Source organism: Corythoichthys intestinalis, chromosome 20, assembly GCF_030265065.1.
Source record: "Corythoichthys intestinalis isolate RoL2023-P3 chromosome 20, ASM3026506v1, whole genome shotgun sequence".
Classification (NCBI taxonomy): Eukaryota; Metazoa; Chordata; class Actinopteri; order Syngnathiformes; family Syngnathidae; genus Corythoichthys; species Corythoichthys intestinalis.
In genome coordinates this window covers 14,402,556-14,422,003 of record NC_080414.1, presented here as the reverse complement: position 1 = coordinate 14,422,003, position 19,448 = coordinate 14,402,556, and the positions used below count along the sequence as shown (strand labels likewise).

The following is a 19,448-nucleotide window of genomic DNA, read 5'->3' as shown; positions in this document are numbered from 1 at the left end:
TACATTACTAATTCATATAGTAGACAAACAAATTTTTATCCATAATTTATTTAAAATATCCTAATGATTCAACAGGAACGATAGAAAAATGCCCATACAACAAAAACCTGCCCTTAAGCTGCTTTTTTATTTATTTACTTTTACAAGAAAGGGCAAAAACCTTAACCATTTTAAAGGGACTACTTATTTCACTCAACAATACAATAAAATTTACACAGGTGGATGAATTCCACATTTTCTGGAAACAAAGTGTCTTTAGAAATAAGCCTTCTTTTGACCAATATAATTTGTTTTCACAGATTTCTGTGCTATTTCGCATGTTTGTAGTGTTACCGCTTACTTAGTGCTCGGTACTAACTATTAACACCTCAAAAACAACAACAATAAAGGCTAAACAGTACAAGAGGGTTCGTGTACTCACCTCTTGTAGACGCACACGGGTTTTAGCAACACACACAGGACATTTTTCAATTGGCATGACTTGAAACTACAGCTGGACATCTGAAAGACGAGGAGCAACGAACTATCTCTCTTCCCCTCTCACTCTAAACAATAACGTGCGCACAGAAGTGCGACCCGGCGTGCTTCTGTGTCATCCTGTCTCATACACAAATTTATAAGAGTAAATCTTTCACTCAGTTACAGGCAGTATCCATTATAACGTGCGTGCGTCTGTTAAAGGTTAAAGGCGGCAGACGTGTCTTGAATTTTGTTCCGCTACGAGCGGCTGTCATAAAGTTATGAGGGAAAATCATCGTTTTTGAGCCTTTATGAATCGTAATCATATTGTCACGTGTCAAATCGCAATGCATGTTTGGAACTACTCTAATATTAACTTTTAAGTTCTGTGTGAGTTTGGCGTCTTGCTAAGTTTTCTTTAATTCTGCTCTTTCCGAATTGTTTCGAATGCATCACTCACCACTGAAAGTGATGCAGGAATTCCCATTATACCTTGGGGTGGCCTTTTGTTTTAGTTTTTTTTGTTCTTCTTTTCTTTCTGGCTAATTATTTCCGTATGTAGTAGTGTGTTCACCCACCTCATAATATATTAATTTTCATTAACTGTTTGTTTTAACTCTTAAGACTGTATTTAGTTAATATAATTTATTATTAATGCATTCATTAATATTAATAACTTAACAAACTGGGTTATCTGTGTTCTGTGTGGCTAAATGACTTGCACTGTTGTTTTAAATGCATCACTCGTCACCGACATTGACCCTGGTGTTCCCAGCATGCCTTGGGTTAGCTCTTTGTAAAGTTATTAATAAGGTCTAATTTTTTTTTTAAGGGCTTATTCTTTCACGATAAATTAGTTGTTGCTTGTGTTCACTTACTCTGCTGGCCTAAAGTATTGGCACCCCTGCAATTCTGTCAGATAATGCTCATTTTCTTCCAGAAAATGCTTGCAATTATAAAATGCTTTTTGTTGTAATATCTTCATTTGTTTTGCTTGCAATGAAAAAACACAAAAGCGAATGTGAAAAAAATTCATCATTATCATTTTACACAAAACTTAAAAAATGGGCCGGACAAAAGTATTCGCACCGTTTGAAAAATCATGCGATGCTTCTCTATTTTGTGTAATTAACAGCACCCGTTACTTACCTGTGGCACATAACAGGTGGTGGCAATAACTAAATCACACTTGCAGCAGGTTAAAATGGATTAAAGTTGACACGACCTCTGTCCTGTGTCCTTGTGTGTACCATATTGAGCATGGAGAAAAGAAAGAAGACCAAAGAACTGTCTGAAGACTTGAGAAGCAAAATTGTTAGGGAGCATGGGCGATCTCAAGGCTACAAGTCCATCTCCAACCGTGCGCAGTGTCATCAATAAGTGTAAAGCCCATGGTACTGTGGCTAACATCTTTAGATGTGGACGGAAAAGAAAAATTGATGAAAGATTTCAACAAAAGATTGGCGGATGGTGGATAAAGAACCTCGACTAACATCCAAACAAGTTCAAGCTGTCCTGCAGTCCGAGGGTACAACAGTGTCAACCCGTACTATCTGTCGGCGTCTGAATGAAAAGGGACTCTATGGTAGGATACCCAAGACCCCACTTCTGACCAAGAGACATAAAGAAGCCAGGCTGAAGTTTGCCAAAGCTTACCTGAGAAAGCCAAAAATCTTTTGGAAGAATGTCCTCTGGTCAGATGAGACAAAAGTAGAGCTTTTTGGGAAAAGGCATCAACATAGAGTTTACAGGAAAAAAAACGAGGGCTTCTTGATTCAGCTCACATTCTTGATTCAGCTCAAGCTGTGTACAGACGCACTCCTCTGCGCTCCCAAGAGCAACTTATCAACCGATAAGCGCTCAGGGCCAACTCAGGGCGAGCAAGCTCGACTCCCAGTATGGCTCCAAAGAATTTGAAATCTGGAGACTTGGATGAAATAGAATCCTCCATACAGAAATTGGAGGTCTCCTTGACTGGCTTGATTCAAAACCAGAATTAAGAAATCGTCAGAGAGCTCCAGTTAATGCGCGCAGAAAACAAGAAACTCAAGCAGGCGGTCGAGGAGAGAGACGTTCGCATCAAAAGGCTGGAAATTTTGGCTGACGATCTCGACTAATGCCGACGCGCAAATGTGTTCATCATTTCGGGATTACAACTGACGCCTAGCCTAGGTGATACACTGGCACAACTGGCAATTGCTAAGCTGAAAGAGTATGGAATAAACACGGAAACGCTGGACATCCATCGCTGCTTTCTGCTCCCATCTGGGGGGAGAGGACCGGCGACGGTGCTCATGAAGCTGGCAGACCACAAGACCAAGACTGCCCTGCTTAACCAGCGCCGCCACCTGAAAGGGTCGAAGATTTTTTTGAATGACAACTTGACTCGCCGAAATGCCGAAATTGCAAGAAAAGCACGTCAACTCAAGAAAGCTGGGAAAATAGCCAACACCTGGGTCTCGGACTGCAGGATTCTCATCAAGATGTAAGATATGAAGATTAAAGCTGACCCCACTTGAAAATTAATGATGAACTCTGTAACCACACTTGCCATATGATGTATGTAACTGTACCATGTCTGATTGTGCGTCTTTAGGTGTATGGGGGGACGGGAAACTGATGAGCATATGCTTCCTCCCGTCTGCCTTTGTCCTCTTCTTCGGTTCCTTCCTTCGGGCAAATCATATCACATTTGTAATTGTCAATGATTGTCAATGACACCGATGATGATGACAATAAATATTTCATTCATTCATTCATTCATTCATTCATTCATTCAAAAGAACACGGTCCGCACAGTCAAACATGGCGGAGGTTTCCTGATGTTTTGGGGTTGCTTTGCTGCCTCAGGCACTGGACTGCTTCACCGTGTGCATGGCATTATGAAGTCTGAAGACTACCAAAAAATTTTGGTGCATAATGTAGGGCCCAGTGTGAGAAAGCTGGTCTCCCTCAGAGGTCATGAGCCTTCCAGCAGGACAATGACCCAAAACACACTTCAAAAAGCAGAGAAAGCACTGGAGACTTCTAAAGTGGCCAGCAATAGCCACGTTTACATGCTGACTTTTATTCATACCGATTCAAATCATTCCAAATGGAAATTTCAGATCAGCTGTTTACATGTCACTTCATCCATTCCGATCCAGCGTTTACATGTGTCTGCCTTTATTCCGAAAGGACGTTTGACAACTGCCGTCTGACATGCGCAGATTAAATAAAACAAAGCGTCACGTTACAAAACATGGAGATCGATCGTCAGAGTGCTGCTGTTTTAACTTCAGAGAAGAACTGTCCCCATCACACAGTTCCTCCTCAAAACCCACGTCCACGCCGTGGACATCGACGTTGGCCAGTGGTCGTCCTCCCATCACTTCGTCCATTGGCTTGAAGAACGGAAAGTTTGTGGGGTCGTATCCGCTTCTGCTGTTTTGCTCTTTTGCCTTGTAGTAGCCGGTTTTCAGCGTTTTCCACCGGTTTCTAATCTGGTCAACACTCCGGTCTATTCCAGCTTCGTGTAACCTCTCGTGAACTTTTTTAAATAGTTCACTGTTCCTCGTTTTACTCCCATCTAAGCGAGCAATTATATTCAATTCTTTTAAAGTTTGAATTAAATACAAACTTTCCGCCGGACTCCAATTAGGTGCGCTGTGCTTGGAAGCCATGTTGCAAGTGACGTTACTTACGTCACCAAGTGACGTCACCACGTCAGTACGGAGCATGTGCAGAAAGAACGCAACCAGACACCATTCCGCTTCCCTGTTTACATGATATAATTTTTCTTCTAATCAGTTTGGGAAAAGGAATATTCTACCCCTGTGAATCGGAATGAAATTCCATTCGGTTTGGGCCTGTTCATTCCGAATGAGGTGTTTATATGGAACACATTTATTCGGTTTGAACATCTAAACCGATTGTAATTGGAATATTTGGCTCCATGTAAACGTGGCTAATGAGTCCAGACCTGAATCCCATAGAACACCTGTGGAGAAATCTGAAAATGGCAGTTTGGAGAAGGCACCCTTCAAACCTCAGAGACCTTGGAGCAGTTAGCCAAAGAAGAATGGTCTAAAATTCCAGCAGAGCATTGTAAGAATCTCATTGATGGATACCGGAAGCGGTTGTTCGCAGTTATTTTGTCTAAAGGTTGTGCTACCAAGTATTAGGCTGAGGGGGCCAATGCTTTTGTCCGGCCCATTTTTGGAGTTTTGTGCAAACTGATCATGATTTAATTGTTTTCCCATTCTCTTTTGTGTTTTTTCATTGCAAGCAAAACAAATGAGGATAATATTATTACCAAAGCATTTGTAATTGCAATCATTTTCTGGGGGAAACTGAGCATTATCTGACAGAATTGCAGGGGTGTCAATAATTTTATCCAGGCGTGTACCTCCTATAATTTGACTTTTCATTAAGTATTTATGCCACATATGTGTACGTGTGTACATTTAAGGCACCACTGGTTGGTTGATAAAGACCAAAAAATGACTACAAAGACTAATTATGCTTTTTCCCTGTGCAGGTACTCCATCGACCGTAACACGGACATGGAACGCTTCTTCAATGTGGATGCCCTAAGCGGGGTCGTCAGTACTGCCAAACCTTTAGACCGCGAGGCTAATTCGGTGCACAACCTTACCATCTTGGGAATCGAGAGCCGTAAGTTTACCAAATGAATTAATATTTGGCCTCCCATTGATGGTGACAGACGTCCAAGCCATTTGAACTGGAGTAGGAAAGCAGCCGATGATTCATTTTAAATGCTCAGACGAACTAAACAAACTGTAACGCAATCAAAGGCAACCAAAAACGTTTTCAGGCTATGTTCGCACAGTGGGTGGGCGCCCCCTGTGTACACAATTTTGAAGTTGTGTAACATCTAAGCTAGGAGTTGGTAAACTTTTTAGGTCCAGAGACCCCTCGCAGAGTTGATTTTTTTTTCCCTAAGACCCCCTGTAAACCTGATGCCAATTAAACACGACACATGTTTACCTCAAAATGCTATAGGATTTAAAAAAAAAAAAAGCCTATTTTAAAAGGAGAAAAATCTGAATTTTTATTTTATACAGTCTTCTGTGCTCTATATAGTCTATTTCTCCCCTTCCTTGTGTCTTGGCTCTTTATAAGGCTATAAACAAGAGTCGGAGTCCTAATTGAGCGCATTGGGGGCATGGAAATATGGCACGGCGGAACTCCATAAAGATTTTGTGGCGCTGTAGTTTGTACAGGATGTCAGTGAATATTAATTCACGCGTGAGAACGGACATTCTGACCTCAGCCCGGGGGTGACGCGCTGACTCAGGGTGGGGGTGCTCATGTTAATGTGACGTGGGGAAGAGATGCGTGCTTGTTTTTTGTTGTTGTTTTTTTTTTACCAATTATTTTAATACATTCGGCTTGTACTTGCCCCAAGGACGTGGGCACATCACCTGTCAGCCATTTTATCTGGATGTCAGTGTTTGCTTTACAGGAGACATTTTGGATATTTTCACAATGTTAAACAGTAGCGTTGTGCTTATGAGGCCAAGACTTGTTAAAAAAAAAAGTCTATTTTGGTAGTCGACTAATCAACGGTCTGACGAATAGACGAATATAAATCATGTGATATTTACAGCTCTATTACTCTAGGCTTGACATTTTAGCCGGAAATGTGTATTGGAACCGAAAATTGTGAGCTGAGAAAAGTTTTGACTATACTTTTAATTAATTCTGAATATTATTATTTGTTTTCATTCGGGACTACAGAAAACAGAGAATAATTGCTGTTGTTGTTTTAAATCTTATAATGCTTTATATTTATTTATATTTCTCTTTTTAATATTTCATGCAGTGTAATAGTGCTGAATAAAGCTGTATTTTTTCCTGTTGTTCCTTTAATCAAAAACAAAAGCAAAATAATATAACAGCTTGAGAAAAATCAAGGACTACAGAAATCAGAATATTAACTGTATTTTTTAAATTATTATTATTATTTAAAAAAAAATAAATAAAGTAAAAAAAAAAATCTAAATAAATTAGTTACTCTTAAATGCAAAATAATAAATAAAAAGAGAATATTTACTTATAGATGGCTCCAAAAAGAGAACTTAGGCAATTCTGAGATAAACAATGACTGCAAACAATTAACCAACTATCAAAATGAATTTAAAGAAACTCTAGGTAACTTTTCAACCTTTATAAAATATTTTCATAACATTTGTGATGATATGTCGACTGACAACTAATTGAATGACACCTCTTTTATAACTTCAGGTGGTCTGTGTCACTTTCACCGGCACTAATTAACTTTGAGGAGGGTGGCAGGAACCCTGCCACACAAAAAATACAAATGTGCTGACTGCTTTACCGCATACGTCACTTCCCCTTTTCCCCATACATTATAAAGACTGAAGCCGATGCGAACGCTATCAGGCAAAATCTGCAAAGATGGCAGAGCAACAAAAGAGACAAAAAGTTTTGTCTGAGGAGGAAAAAAAGGACACTCAAGAATAAAGATTTGCCTGGCTTTCAATTGCTGGCGTCATGCCCGCGCTCGTCAGCGCTGACGAGTTCGGGGGGGGGGGGTTTAGCTACACGAAGCCACGCGGTTGCTAACAAACTGTCAGGAAATAAAACACACGAGTATTCTATTCGATAGTCACAACGAGAGAAACCTCCCACCTCGTCGGGGATTAAACCATTTGCAGTCAGGAATCACTCGAGTCAGCTTCAAAGTTTAACGAAGCTGCGAGGCTCCACACAACTGTGTAGCGTCGCGAGGCGCCTCCCAACTGCCGAGTTCCCGTGTTTTCTTTTTATTTAGTAGCAATAATCAAAACTAAGGCTGTCAAAATTATCGCGTTAACGGGCGGTAATTAATTTTTTAAATTTATCACGTTAAAATATTTGACGCAATTAACGCACATGCCCCGCTCAAACAGATTAAAATGACAGCACAGTGTCATGTTCACTTGTTACTTGTGTTTTTGGGTGTTTTGCCGCCCTCTGCTGGCGCTTGGGTGCGACTAATTTTTTGGGTTTAAGCACCATGAGCATTGTGTAATTATTGACATCAACAATGACGAGCTACTAGTTTATTTTTTGATTGAAAATTTTACCAATTTTATTAAAACGAAAACATTGAGAGGGGTTTTAATATAAAATTTCTATAACTTGTACTAACATTTATCTTTTAAGAACTACAAGTCTTTCTATCCATGGATCGCTTTAACAGAATGTTAATGTTAATGCCATCTTGTTGATTTATTGTTATAATAAACAAATACAGTACTTATGTACAGTATGTTGAATGTATATATCCGTCTTGTGTCTTATCTTTCCATTCCAACAATAATTTACAGAAAAATATGGCATATTTTATCAATGGTTTGCGGAATTGCGATTAATTATGATTAATTAATTTCTAACCTGTGATTAACTCGATTAAAATTTTTAATGACAGCCCTAGTCAAAACATGTCATAACAGTGGGTGCGTGGTGTGCGATGATTGGTTAATTCCGAATAGCAACAGTTTGGGAAGTGAGTCAGCTCTAACTGCTTCTCCATATTTGGTGTTGTTTCTCAAAACTCTATGCTTGCTGTGAAACAGAAGTGAAACGTATTACAGCCCAACCTGAGGATTTTCCACAGAAAAACATCCTGAGTTATGACCTTGGAAACTAGCTGTGGCTGGTACAAGAGGAAGTCAAATCTTGATAAGGCAGTCAACAGGCGTCATTGTGGAAGTTCAAAGGAATATATGAAGCACAGATATTTGGAACGCACGAACATGAATACAGTCTCACATACAAGCATATAGTTTCACAACAGTTAATGATTGTGTTTTATAAGCATGAATAAAATATTCTTTCACACCATCATATTATATTGTTTAGCCACGACTGGATTCATCACCTCATTACTATTCATCCTTCACACAGCCACTGGAAAGAGAAATGTTGTTTAATCCATCTGCAGGCGACCGGTATCTTAGGATTTTACGTAACTTTGCGCTCATGCGCTGGTCCTCATGGGAAAAGCAGTCTTCCTTAAGGCAACTACCGCGTTTCTCCACCGGCGTCACTAAAATCAACCAAAACTGAAAAGTTACATAGTGTTGCTTTAATAATCGATTAATTGTCATTAAGCCGATTAATCGTGGCAGCCCTAGTCAAGACCCAGACAGGACCGAGACTAGCTGAGACAAACACATGACCAAGACTTAAAAATGTCAATGTGAATGCCGTGCACTTCGTTTTTAAGTTTGTGTATTTGTGGACTTGAACATGTTAACATTTTGTTTTGTTTATTGTGGTCTTTTAGAAATAGGAAAATTTTGGGAACGCCCTCCAGAGACTATTCATACATAACAAAGGCATTCCTCTTAAAAAGATGTTTTTCCGTTGACTTGCCTAAAAGCAATTGTAATGTGTGACTCAATGACAGATTGTGCCACTTGTATGCTGTTTGTAGCTCCTAATCCAGCATCTGTAGGCCACTGTTCAACCCCCACGTCTAGCTCGCTCACGTTCCGTCCAAAACCAGTCGGCCGCCCCGGGGCGCCGCTCGTCCTTTTTTTGTTGTCGTCGTATCAGCCCCGGCCATCTGAATGTCAACGCGTCATCTCTGGCCAGCTCGGCAGCCCCGCCAAGATGAATTATCGTCTAGCACGCCCGGCCAGAGACGTTTAGGCGTTGGCGCGGGAAGTCGCAAACGAGGCCGAGACCGGTACTGTCAAAACGGAAGCCTGCTGAAAGTGCGATGTTTGTTTGTCACCACGTTTCAAACGCTTACGTGTGCCAGAATATTTTTTCCCGTGGGTTATTTGAGCTGAAGTAAAATCTAAATTTCAATTTCACGACCTTGCTTTGTCTCATTTCAGAGGACCCCAACCAAATCGGCAAAGGCCTAGCCATCATCACCGTGCTTGACGTCAACGACAATGCGCCCGTCTTCGCCATTGACTATGAGACCCTCTTGTGTGAAAACGCCATGCCGGGAACGGTAAGACGCGCCTCTGCAAATGGGGGTCATTCCGGGTGAAGCAGCGCCCATTATCAGCGAAGCTCGCGTCCTCTCTGAAGATTTAATGGCGGCTTTTGTGACGCTTCATTAGAGATGTTGCTGCTCTTTTGCAGTGCTGGGGCTTGACTTTTTACAAAATATTATCTGTTTGTCACGGGTGAAATGTTTCACCATTGCGGTTTCATTCTCGGGTAAATGCTACGGAATGCTTTGGACAAAAGGCTAAGCAGTTAGCTCACTAATAAATCGCTAATTGACATCAGAGCTAGAATAATAGTTAAACCTTTTTTGTTCTTCAAATTAAATTGAGAAGGCCGTGCTTCAACACAGAGCAGAAGCAAGCATTTCAGAGTCCTGTTAGAGTGGTCGACCAAACGTGCAGGCTTTCCTAATAGAGAAAGAGAGGGCTTTATAATCTGAAAATTGTCACTTTGTAGGTTATAGTGACTGGCAAAAGCAGTGGTGGAACAAAAATGAACAGGGCCTGGGTGCGATGAGCATAAACAGGACTATAGACCCTACTCACCTACGTCACAAAATAGGCGTGCCGCTGTTTCCGGCCGCCATATTGTACCTCTTTTTCAGACCTATTCTCATTGTTTTCAATTAGTCGAGCAAGTTATAGAGCAATTCATGGAAGCCCCGGTGTTATCTGACGCTGTAAACTCATTGGATCCGTTGCATAAAAGGCGTTACGTGGAAAAGCTTCAGTTTATCCATTCGCCAGATCCGTATTTGATGCCTAAATCGATGTTTTTCGACCCGCTGGCTTCGCCTGACATCTGATATCCTGATATTTACAACTATCTTGTCCACACAAAATCAGCCTATTCTCACGAAAGTTTGAAAAACTTTAAGAGCTTGGAGGCTTATAAATGCTACGTTGCTGGTTGGGTGAAACAGGTCCTCGTACACGAAAATTCGGCAGGAATCGTGTCCTCGGAAGGTGAGTTACGAAATTTTCAATTCAAAATCTTTTGTTCTTGCTAACATCCACTGTCAAGTCTAATGTATTTCATATCATTTGTCAATGGAGCTAGGGCTTTTAATGTTTATATGGTTTAGCGATAGCACTCTCACTGTATACATATATAATACGTAATAAATATGAAGTGCGATAGCACTACTCCAGATTGTCCCTAGTTGAATTTATTTTTTGGCTTTTGACCTCAATAGTGAAATTGTAAATTAATTGTATGACAACTGTCTGATTATCCCCTTATAATTATATATTTTCAGGTAGTTCATTCACAACGTCTGAGTGTATGTTGTCGGCGATTAGCCTAGCAATGATCTTAATTGTGGTTCTCAGCCCAAAACCCTCTAAATATATATTAAATGCATCTTACCAGATATAAAATGACTACTACGTAATCTGTGGTAGTCGTTTGGAGCCCAGTTTTCTCGTCGAATTGCAGCAGTCAATCTCGGTCTCCTCTTCGGGTCTCTCGGAATACGGTAAAAATTCAAGTCTCTCCGTCTATCTTTTCTGTTTTTGCAACCGACCGCCACACACGACTTCACCATTTTGATTATTAATGTTAACGAGCAGAAAAACACGCCATAATAGGAGGAATTTACGAAGCGCTAATGCATTAACATGACAAGTATCCGGACAACATGGCGCGGGGGCGTGGCTGTGACGTCACGTGAGTAGGGTCTATACAACGGTGGAAATGTTAGTGGACGCAAGCCACTCAAAACCAGTGTTGTTAATTTTACTTTAAAAAAGGAATTAATTACAGTTACAAATTACTTCTCCCAAAAAGTAATTGCGTTAGTAACTCAGTTACCTGAATTAAAGAGTAATTAGTTACTTGGCAAAGTAACTAGTGATAATTTTTTTTTTTTTTTTTTTTCTCAAAAAAAAAAAAAAAGGTCACACAATGTGAAGTTTAAAGGTTTTTTGGGACAATTGAATGGGTATAATGTCTAGACCGCAAATATAAGAGGACCCCCTCTTTTTCAGTGTTATTTCAATGCAAAAAACACCGTCTTATGTTCGGGCCAATACGGTATAATCATACAAATTCCTGTTAGAATGGATGACTAGTCGACTCAAGGTATGTCATTACTTTTGTCCGTATTACAATACGGCACCAGGAATCAAATCTGGCCTTATTGTTGCTAAACGAGCCCCGTGCTGATATATCCACTAGCAACGTTCGGAAAACACAATCAGGCGTCTGTTGACGGGGGCGTGCAATTGATCAGAGTGACGCCTCGCATCGGAGACTGCTATTAGAACCTTTTTTTGAATATGTCATTGCGCACTTCTTTGTCTGATGCTGAGAAGTGGGCGGCTTAAAAAAACAGCGCGGGATTTCATTAGCATGCAGGAGAGCGTCGGTCCCTGCTTCCAATCATTTCCCATTGCAATACTAGTTGTTTTTTACTCTTTCACTGTTCAAAATCAGTGCAAAAATAAATCTGATAAGTGCAGTTAAAGCTTAAATTAAATTGTTTTATCCACACGTCACCCCCAGGATGAAAAGTATTTATTAGAGTAAACATCGTGTCTTTATTAGCCACCGCCGTTATCGACAAATATCCCGCTGCGGGATGATTATCATCTTCCCCACTTGTCCGCAGATGATTATTGCTGAACAATACCAGCAAAGCTTTTTATCAGCCATCAATCTCACGCCGACGCTCCGGTTCGATACGTCGTTTGTGTATTTCTCCCCCACCAGCTCAGAGTGTGATTTATGGCTCACGGGAGTGGGGCTGAATTGAAGCATAGTCATTCCATTGACAGTCAAAGCAGGCCGGTCTGTAATTACCCTAGTCAAGCAGACTTATTGTCGACTTACTGTAAGGGGAAACGCGTCTGATTTTAGGTTTTCAATGTGGAAGTGACTACAGAAATCCCTTAGCAGATGTTAGCTCTGTAGCTAAAAACATGTACTTCAAATCCAGTTATGTAAAGTTTTTCTCCTTCTTTGTGTCCATTCAAATCTGCATTCAGTATCTCCGCTGACCATATTTCCGACACCCTTTTCTACCATATGCAACCCGAGAGCCACTTGTCGCGGCTTTGTAATAAAAACCTTGAAATCGTGAAATCGGAAATGTCTCTAGATCTTTGTTTGCAAATGGCCACTGAAAGGCCGTGTTGAGGCTTTAAGTATCTGCTGCTGAATGCATGAATACACACTTACACAGTGAAGAGATCGTTTTTGTCACGCATATCAAAACAACCAATGGACACATGTTTGTACAAGTGTCATTGCCTTGCTGGAGTGCCTGTGAAAAACCGTGATGAGCCATCTTGTTCTCTGAATAGTGATATAGCTGCCTATCTGAATAACTAAAGAAAATTGTCAATGGCGTACCGCAAGCAACCCATCACTTCCGCTCATTAATATTCATGACATTAGCTACTGTTACTAAGTAGGGACAAGTCACCGTTTGTCCCTATTAGGAAATGAATGGAAATCGTGTACGAAGGAGATGTTTACAGAGCTAACCCTACCAATTATCTCCGAAAATGATGTGCCTGGTGCCAAATTGACTGGCAAAGATGTGGAAAAACATAAAAATGTTCAGTTAAAGAGATTGCTTTAGTGTCGAAGGCTGAAAAAGACGAAAAAAACGAGCCGACCTAAGCATAGCTTTAGCTTTTTTATCCACGCGACTGACAATGACATTCTCCTGTTTCAACAAGCTATCCTTTACCATCAGCCCTGTCTTTCTTATATATCCTCTGGTTGTCCTACATCTCTTACCGTTCTTGGGGGTAATCTAGTTAGCTTTGTGTAGCAATCACAAATGCTACTCAGTGACAGCCAAAGAACACTTTTAATTTTTTCATTGGTAACACATCTTAATCCTATAATTCATTTACACTTCCCCCTTACTAAAGTTGTTTTTTATATATATATATAACGGAAACGGTAACAGTGGCAGTCAGATACCATTGTAATTCTTTTCAGGTCATTCATTGTCAGACAGAAGCAGTACGGCACAACGTTACGCTAAAATAATAAGGTAAAAATATAAAAATGGCTTACCTCTTTGTCCTCTGAAAGACCATGCCAAAAAAAAAAAAAAGATACAGATCTACGAACAGATCCAACATAGTAAAATAAATTCAAAATGCAGATCATTGTTTCAAAACACCCATGCGGCCGAAACAATGTCACCAAAAAACTGCGGTAATTCATTTCATTCTGCATGGACTATTTTTTTTTCAATGCGTAATACGACCACAATAGAGAGGAGTGCTTCGGCCACTGGTGCTCACGCTGCATTTGAAGAAGGTTGGAAGTCGGGCATCTCCCGCTCGGAGGGTATAAAGTTGCGACCTCAAAGTGTTCCAGGTGAATGTAAGCAGCAAAGATGGCTGACAAGTTTTTTTTTTTATTTTGGCCATCAAAAGACATTTTGACCTTCAGCAAACCTGCCTTCTCGTAAGTGATCAAATCGTGGAGGCGTTCCAATGATATTTTTCCTGATTGGAGGTAGGAAACTCTGACTTATCACCTTCCTCGAATGCAGGATCAGTCTGCTGAGTTAACTGACGGCCGGCGACATGAAGAAATGTGTATTTAGAGGCTGTGGAAACAGACTGAACAAATGGGCAAAGAAATTCCCTATGAAGAACGAGGAGCAATGTAAACTGTTTTTTTGCTGCTGGCTATGACATAAAAAAATCAGTGGTGAAAAAAAAACGATGTGATATCACTCCATCCTGCTCCTCTGCAGAGCTTCTGGATTACAAATGTTGATGTTCATACTGCAAATATTGACATGCAATGGTAAGTTTTAATAACTTTATCCTAAAAACATAGCCAACACTATTGATTCCATGGGTCATCGATGATTTTCATGTGTGCATTTGTCATTTTTTATTGACATGCTAAGTCGGCCTAATTGACTCGCGCTAGCTTAGCCACTCTGGAGGCTTGAAACTAACAAATAAGAGATTTCGATATTTGGGTGAAGCAGGGTTAGACTTCATAATGTGTTGACAGGACACGGAACGCCGGGCTGATAAATACGGGGCCTGCATTGTTGGCAATGCTCTCAAAGCTGACCGAGTGGAATCACAGACAAAGAGCTTTTTTGGTTGAAAATTCTTGTGAATAAATGCTTAAATCCCCGAATTATTTATAGATATGGACATTAAACAATCTCCATTCTTGGTTAAAAACAAAAAAACGTGCAGTTAGCATATATTTTACATAAATATGTTGAAGTACAATGCTAGTCTGTTAGCGAATGTAGCTAGCGGCCGCCTTATGTAAACGGAGCTTTTCCAGTGAAAATTCTTTTGAATAAATGCTTAAATCCCCAAATTCTTTATAGATATGGACATAAAACATTTTCGATTCTTGGTTAAAAGAAAAAAAAAGAAATGTGCAGTTAGCATTTATTTTACGTAAATATGTCGAAGTACAATGCTAGTCTGTTAGTGAATGTAGCTAGCGGCCGCCTTATGGAAACAGAGCTTTCCAGTGAAAATTCTTGTGAATAAATGCTTAAATCCCCGAATTCTTTATAGATATGGATGCAAAACAGTCTCGATTCTTGGTTAAAAGCAAAAAAAAAAAAAAAAAAAACCATGCAGTTAGCATTCATTTTACGTAAATATTGCGAACTATGAGGCTAATGCAGTTGCAGATAATTTCTCCCATTGATTTTTTTCCACAATGTTTCAAAATGCATGCATGGTACAAAAAGTATAATAATTATCTTGAATCCTCGAACAAATAACTCCTGAGACAATCCTTTCTGTTTGTATGTGGTACAGCTTTCGTACTCTTTGAACAGAAATCCGGCTTTAGATCGCTCCTCTGATGTGGGGAGCCCCCTACTTGAAGGCAAGGCACAGTGCATGACCGATCTGACCCGTTAATACCATTATGAAGTCTCTGAAGCAGGTCACAACTGTTATGCAAACTAGTCCCTGGCCAAAATACGGGCGCCAATTATTGCGATTAATCGCAATTAATCGCTGATCTTTACTATTTATGGACACGGCTACAAGTGGTGAAAACTATTAGGCACTCATTGGCTGCCACTAACTGCGATAGACGTCCAATCCATTTTGACTGAGAGGGCTAACATCCCCCCAGTTGAATTGGATTGGATGTCTATCTCTGTCGATGGCAGTGAAATTACGCTAATTTCATGGCTCATGGCGATATATAGTAATGGTACATATGCAATCCAATAATAAATTCGAAAGCAGTATATTGCACACTCTTATTTTACCTAAAGGGAACCTCGGACTTAGACTTGTAGGGTCTAATAAACCACAGTTGTTCTCTTTTAGAGAGACAGCGAGAACCAAAAGTGGTAATGGCAAAAAAATTTTGCTTTTAATTTTGAAAAAAAAAATTGCCACATGGCAAAAAAAACATGCCACATGGCAAATACCACTTTTGGTTCTCCCTGTCTCTCTAAAAGAAAACAATTGATGTTTTTGCCACATAGCAAAGAAAATGCTACATGGCAAAAAAAAGTTTGCCACGTGGCAAAAAAATGCCACACGCCAATCAAAAAAATGCCACATGGCAAATACCACTTTTGGTTCTCCCTGTCTCTCTAAAAGAAATCGATCGTGGTTTTTGCCATGTGGCATTTTTTTTGCCATGTGCCAATTTTTTTTTGCCATGTGGCAGAAAAAAAATGTCACATGGCAAAAAAAAAAAAAAAAAAATGCCACATAGCAAAGAAAATGCCACATGGCAAAAAAATGCCACATGGCAAAATTTTTTTGCCACATGGCAAAAAAAATGCCACATGCCAAAAATCTTTTACCACATGGCAAAACCACTTTTGGTTTTCGGCCCTGCTGCTCTTTTACTGAAATATGTTATTAGAAACACATAAAATATTGCTATTAATTAAAAAAATCTACAATATTTAGTACATGTTTTGACTTACGGAGGGCGCCATGTTTTAAGCGTGCAATGGACACTCGGGGTGATGACATAGATTGTCACTGTCACTCGACGAATACTGCCGGGTTACTGCAATTCCTTCCATGCAATAGATGCGCTTATCGGTTAAAAGCGGCGAAAACTTATTGTGTTTTTATTGAGTCTATTATTACCTTTTCATTGCCTCAAAATACATTTTGCATGTGTTTCCCTTTCATACATTGTGTTTTCTTGTTGTAGCTGTAAAGCAGATTGTTGATCTGTTGACCACATTAGTCACGTAGCATACTGAAACAATCCTTATTTGATATTACTATGTTTAAGTATTTTCTTGGGTGTCAAATTCACCTCTTGAAGGACGTTTCGCCAGTGTAGCACATTTTGGCAGAACACCGTTTTTTCCCCCCTACTCTCATTTCGTCTCATCCCGTCTTTCCTGTTTTTTTTTGTGCTTTTGCTGCTTGTTTTGTTTCAATTATCGACAGCGCTGTAATGCTCATTAATGTGCCTCTCAGGTTCAAATTGAAAGGGTTGAACAGATGACATGTTTATGTCGCTAGAGTCATACTCTGGACGCCCGGAAGCGTAACCATGTGACGTCACGCCCTGCGACGTCAACAACAATGGCGACCTACTAGTTAAACTAATTTTACAAATTGTATTAAAACAAAAAAATCAAAAGGCGTTTCAATATCAAATTATTTCAACTCATAATAATTTTTATCTTTTAAGGATTCCAAGTCTTTATATCCGTGGATCCCTTTAATTGGCTGGCCAATGACGACACTAGACGTCCGATCCTGTGAGCTGGAGGAATATAAACAGCTTCCTCGCACGAGATTATCCGGCAAGGTTTGTTCCTAGTAGTTGCGCTGAGCTTTTCGGCAATGCCGCGCCAGGTCTGCGCGCAATAAAAGAGATTTCATGATGAAATGTTCGCGCCAAGACACATCCAGGGCGCCAGGGAAGTGGGAGTAGCTGACATTTAAATAGGCGAACGCCGTTTGAATTACAACGAGATACCTGCAAGAGGACCGAATGTTGCTGCTGCTGCTGCTGCTGCTGCTGCCGGTGAACTGGCACTGTGTCAGGCTCCTGATTTCTAATTAATTGAACTGCTCCTTTTGTGTGTGCGCCGGTCCGGTAATGGCCGTGTCCACTCGCTTTGGCCGCCCACTGGCTGTCACGCCCGCCGGCTTCTCCAAAGATGAAATAATATCGCTCGCCAGTCGGCGAATAACCTGCCATCGTTCAGGCCTAATTAAGGGCGCCTCGCGGCAGCGGCTCCCAGCAGACCCGAGTTGCCACTTGTTACGGATCATCGGCGGCGTCTGTCGTCTGCCATCTTTATTAATTGATATTGTGATGGGGTGATGAGGGCAAGGCCGCAAAGGGGCCCGGGTTGGCGGGAACGTTACATCCATGAGTGCGCTCGGCGTTGGACTTTTGATCCCTCGCCATCAATGGCCAAGTACAAATTATTGCTTTACTTTAATAGATTTTTCTAGATTTCTGGGCTTTATTTGGGGATCTGTTTTGGGATTGTTATTTTAATTTGTGAGTAATTTCCTCCTGGTATTTTTTTTAACCTCTTCGTATTTTAAAATAAATAATAACATAAATGGTTAAAGATCTAAAAATCATTACTTTCTGTAAATATGAAAAATAATCGAGATGAAATCTGACAAAACAAATTGTATGTTACATGCAATAAAAACTTGAGATGTCCCGATCGATCAGGTCCGATCACGTCATTTTCAAAGTATCGGAATCGGCAAAAATATATCGGCCATGCCTTTTTTTGATATATATATATTTTAATTAAATTGTTTCTAATCGTATTTAACGTTACAAACATAATATGTTACACTCATCCAGAGTCTTTAGGCTTAAGGTAGGGTTATCAAATTTATCCCGATAACGGCGGTAATTAATTTTTTAAAAAATGTATCACGTTAAAATATTTAAAGCAATTAATGCATGCGCTGCACGACCCACCCACGCGTTGTCGTGGTCTATCTGTAATGGCGCCGTTTTACCTATATACAGAGATAAAAGGCAGTGTAAAATGAGTAGAGTGAATTTTTGGCAGCCTTTGGACCCTTTTCTTGATTGGCTAAAGCCTTACAATCCCTCTCCCTACGATTAGAAATATCATGGGAAGCAATGTGGGGAAGCAAGGTAGCAAATGATCTTTTTCTTAACACCTTATATTATTTCCCAACGCAGAGAAGATATATCAATTGGTAGCACGACGCACAGTCATGGTTCCACTTCCCATCATGCATTTGGGCATGGCTACAGTATCATTTACTGAAAGCTCAACAAATACACTAGATGGCAATATTTAGTCACAATATACAAAGTCACAAGTAGGCCTGTCGCGATAACAAATTTTAGTGTGCGATAATTTATTTAATAAATTATTGCGATATGCGATATTATTGCACCCCCCCAATAAAAAAAAAAATTACAATAACACTGTGAGAATACAGTATATATTAATAGATTATGTACACCCATTTAAACGCAATAAATGTTTACTCTTAAATTCAAAAATACTTTTTAGGAAATCACAACTAAAAACAATAGACCATGCCTCTTTTAAGTAAAAGACAACAATATTAATACTGCACAGAAACACAAAAGAAATAGAATGTGTTTTTTAAGAAACATAAAATTCCACTTAATAATTTAAGCATCTAGGCAAATGAAAATGTTTCCCCTCATAGCTTCTGCTATGGCGTTCCATGTGTAATACAGTGGTACCTCTACATACGAAGTTAATTCGTTCCAGGAGCTTGTTTGTAAGTCGAAATGGCTGTATGCCAAGCACGATTTTCCCATAAGAATACATTATAATTCCAATAATTCGTTCCGCAGCCCAAAAACCCACACTACATCCTTAATAAATACTGCTGTTACTATTACAAATAGCAATTACAAAGAGCAAAACAAATAAAATATGAATAAAAATCAGAATAACAATAATATAATCATTGCAACAATAACAATAATACAGTACAGTAGCTGTAATAATGTAACGAATAGGCTTCCAATGTGGCAGACTTTTTTTTGCTGTACCTGAACGCACCGCG

The 19,448-nt window shown here is 39.9% G+C and overlaps 1 protein-coding gene across 3 annotated transcripts in view; it reads left to right on the top strand.

Annotated features, from left to right (window-relative positions):
• Positions 1 to 19,448, top strand: part of LOC130908834 (cadherin-7-like) — a 262,669-nt gene that overhangs the window by 192,060 nt on the left and 51,161 nt on the right. For all 3 annotated transcript variants that reach the window (XM_057824696.1, XM_057824697.1, XM_057824698.1), the window contains 2 exons: positions 4,979 to 5,115; positions 9,318 to 9,439. In XM_057824696.1, the coding sequence (XP_057680679.1) occupies positions 4,979 to 5,115; positions 9,318 to 9,439 (259 nt within the window). The remainder of the gene's footprint in view (positions 1 to 4,978; positions 5,116 to 9,317; positions 9,440 to 19,448) is intronic.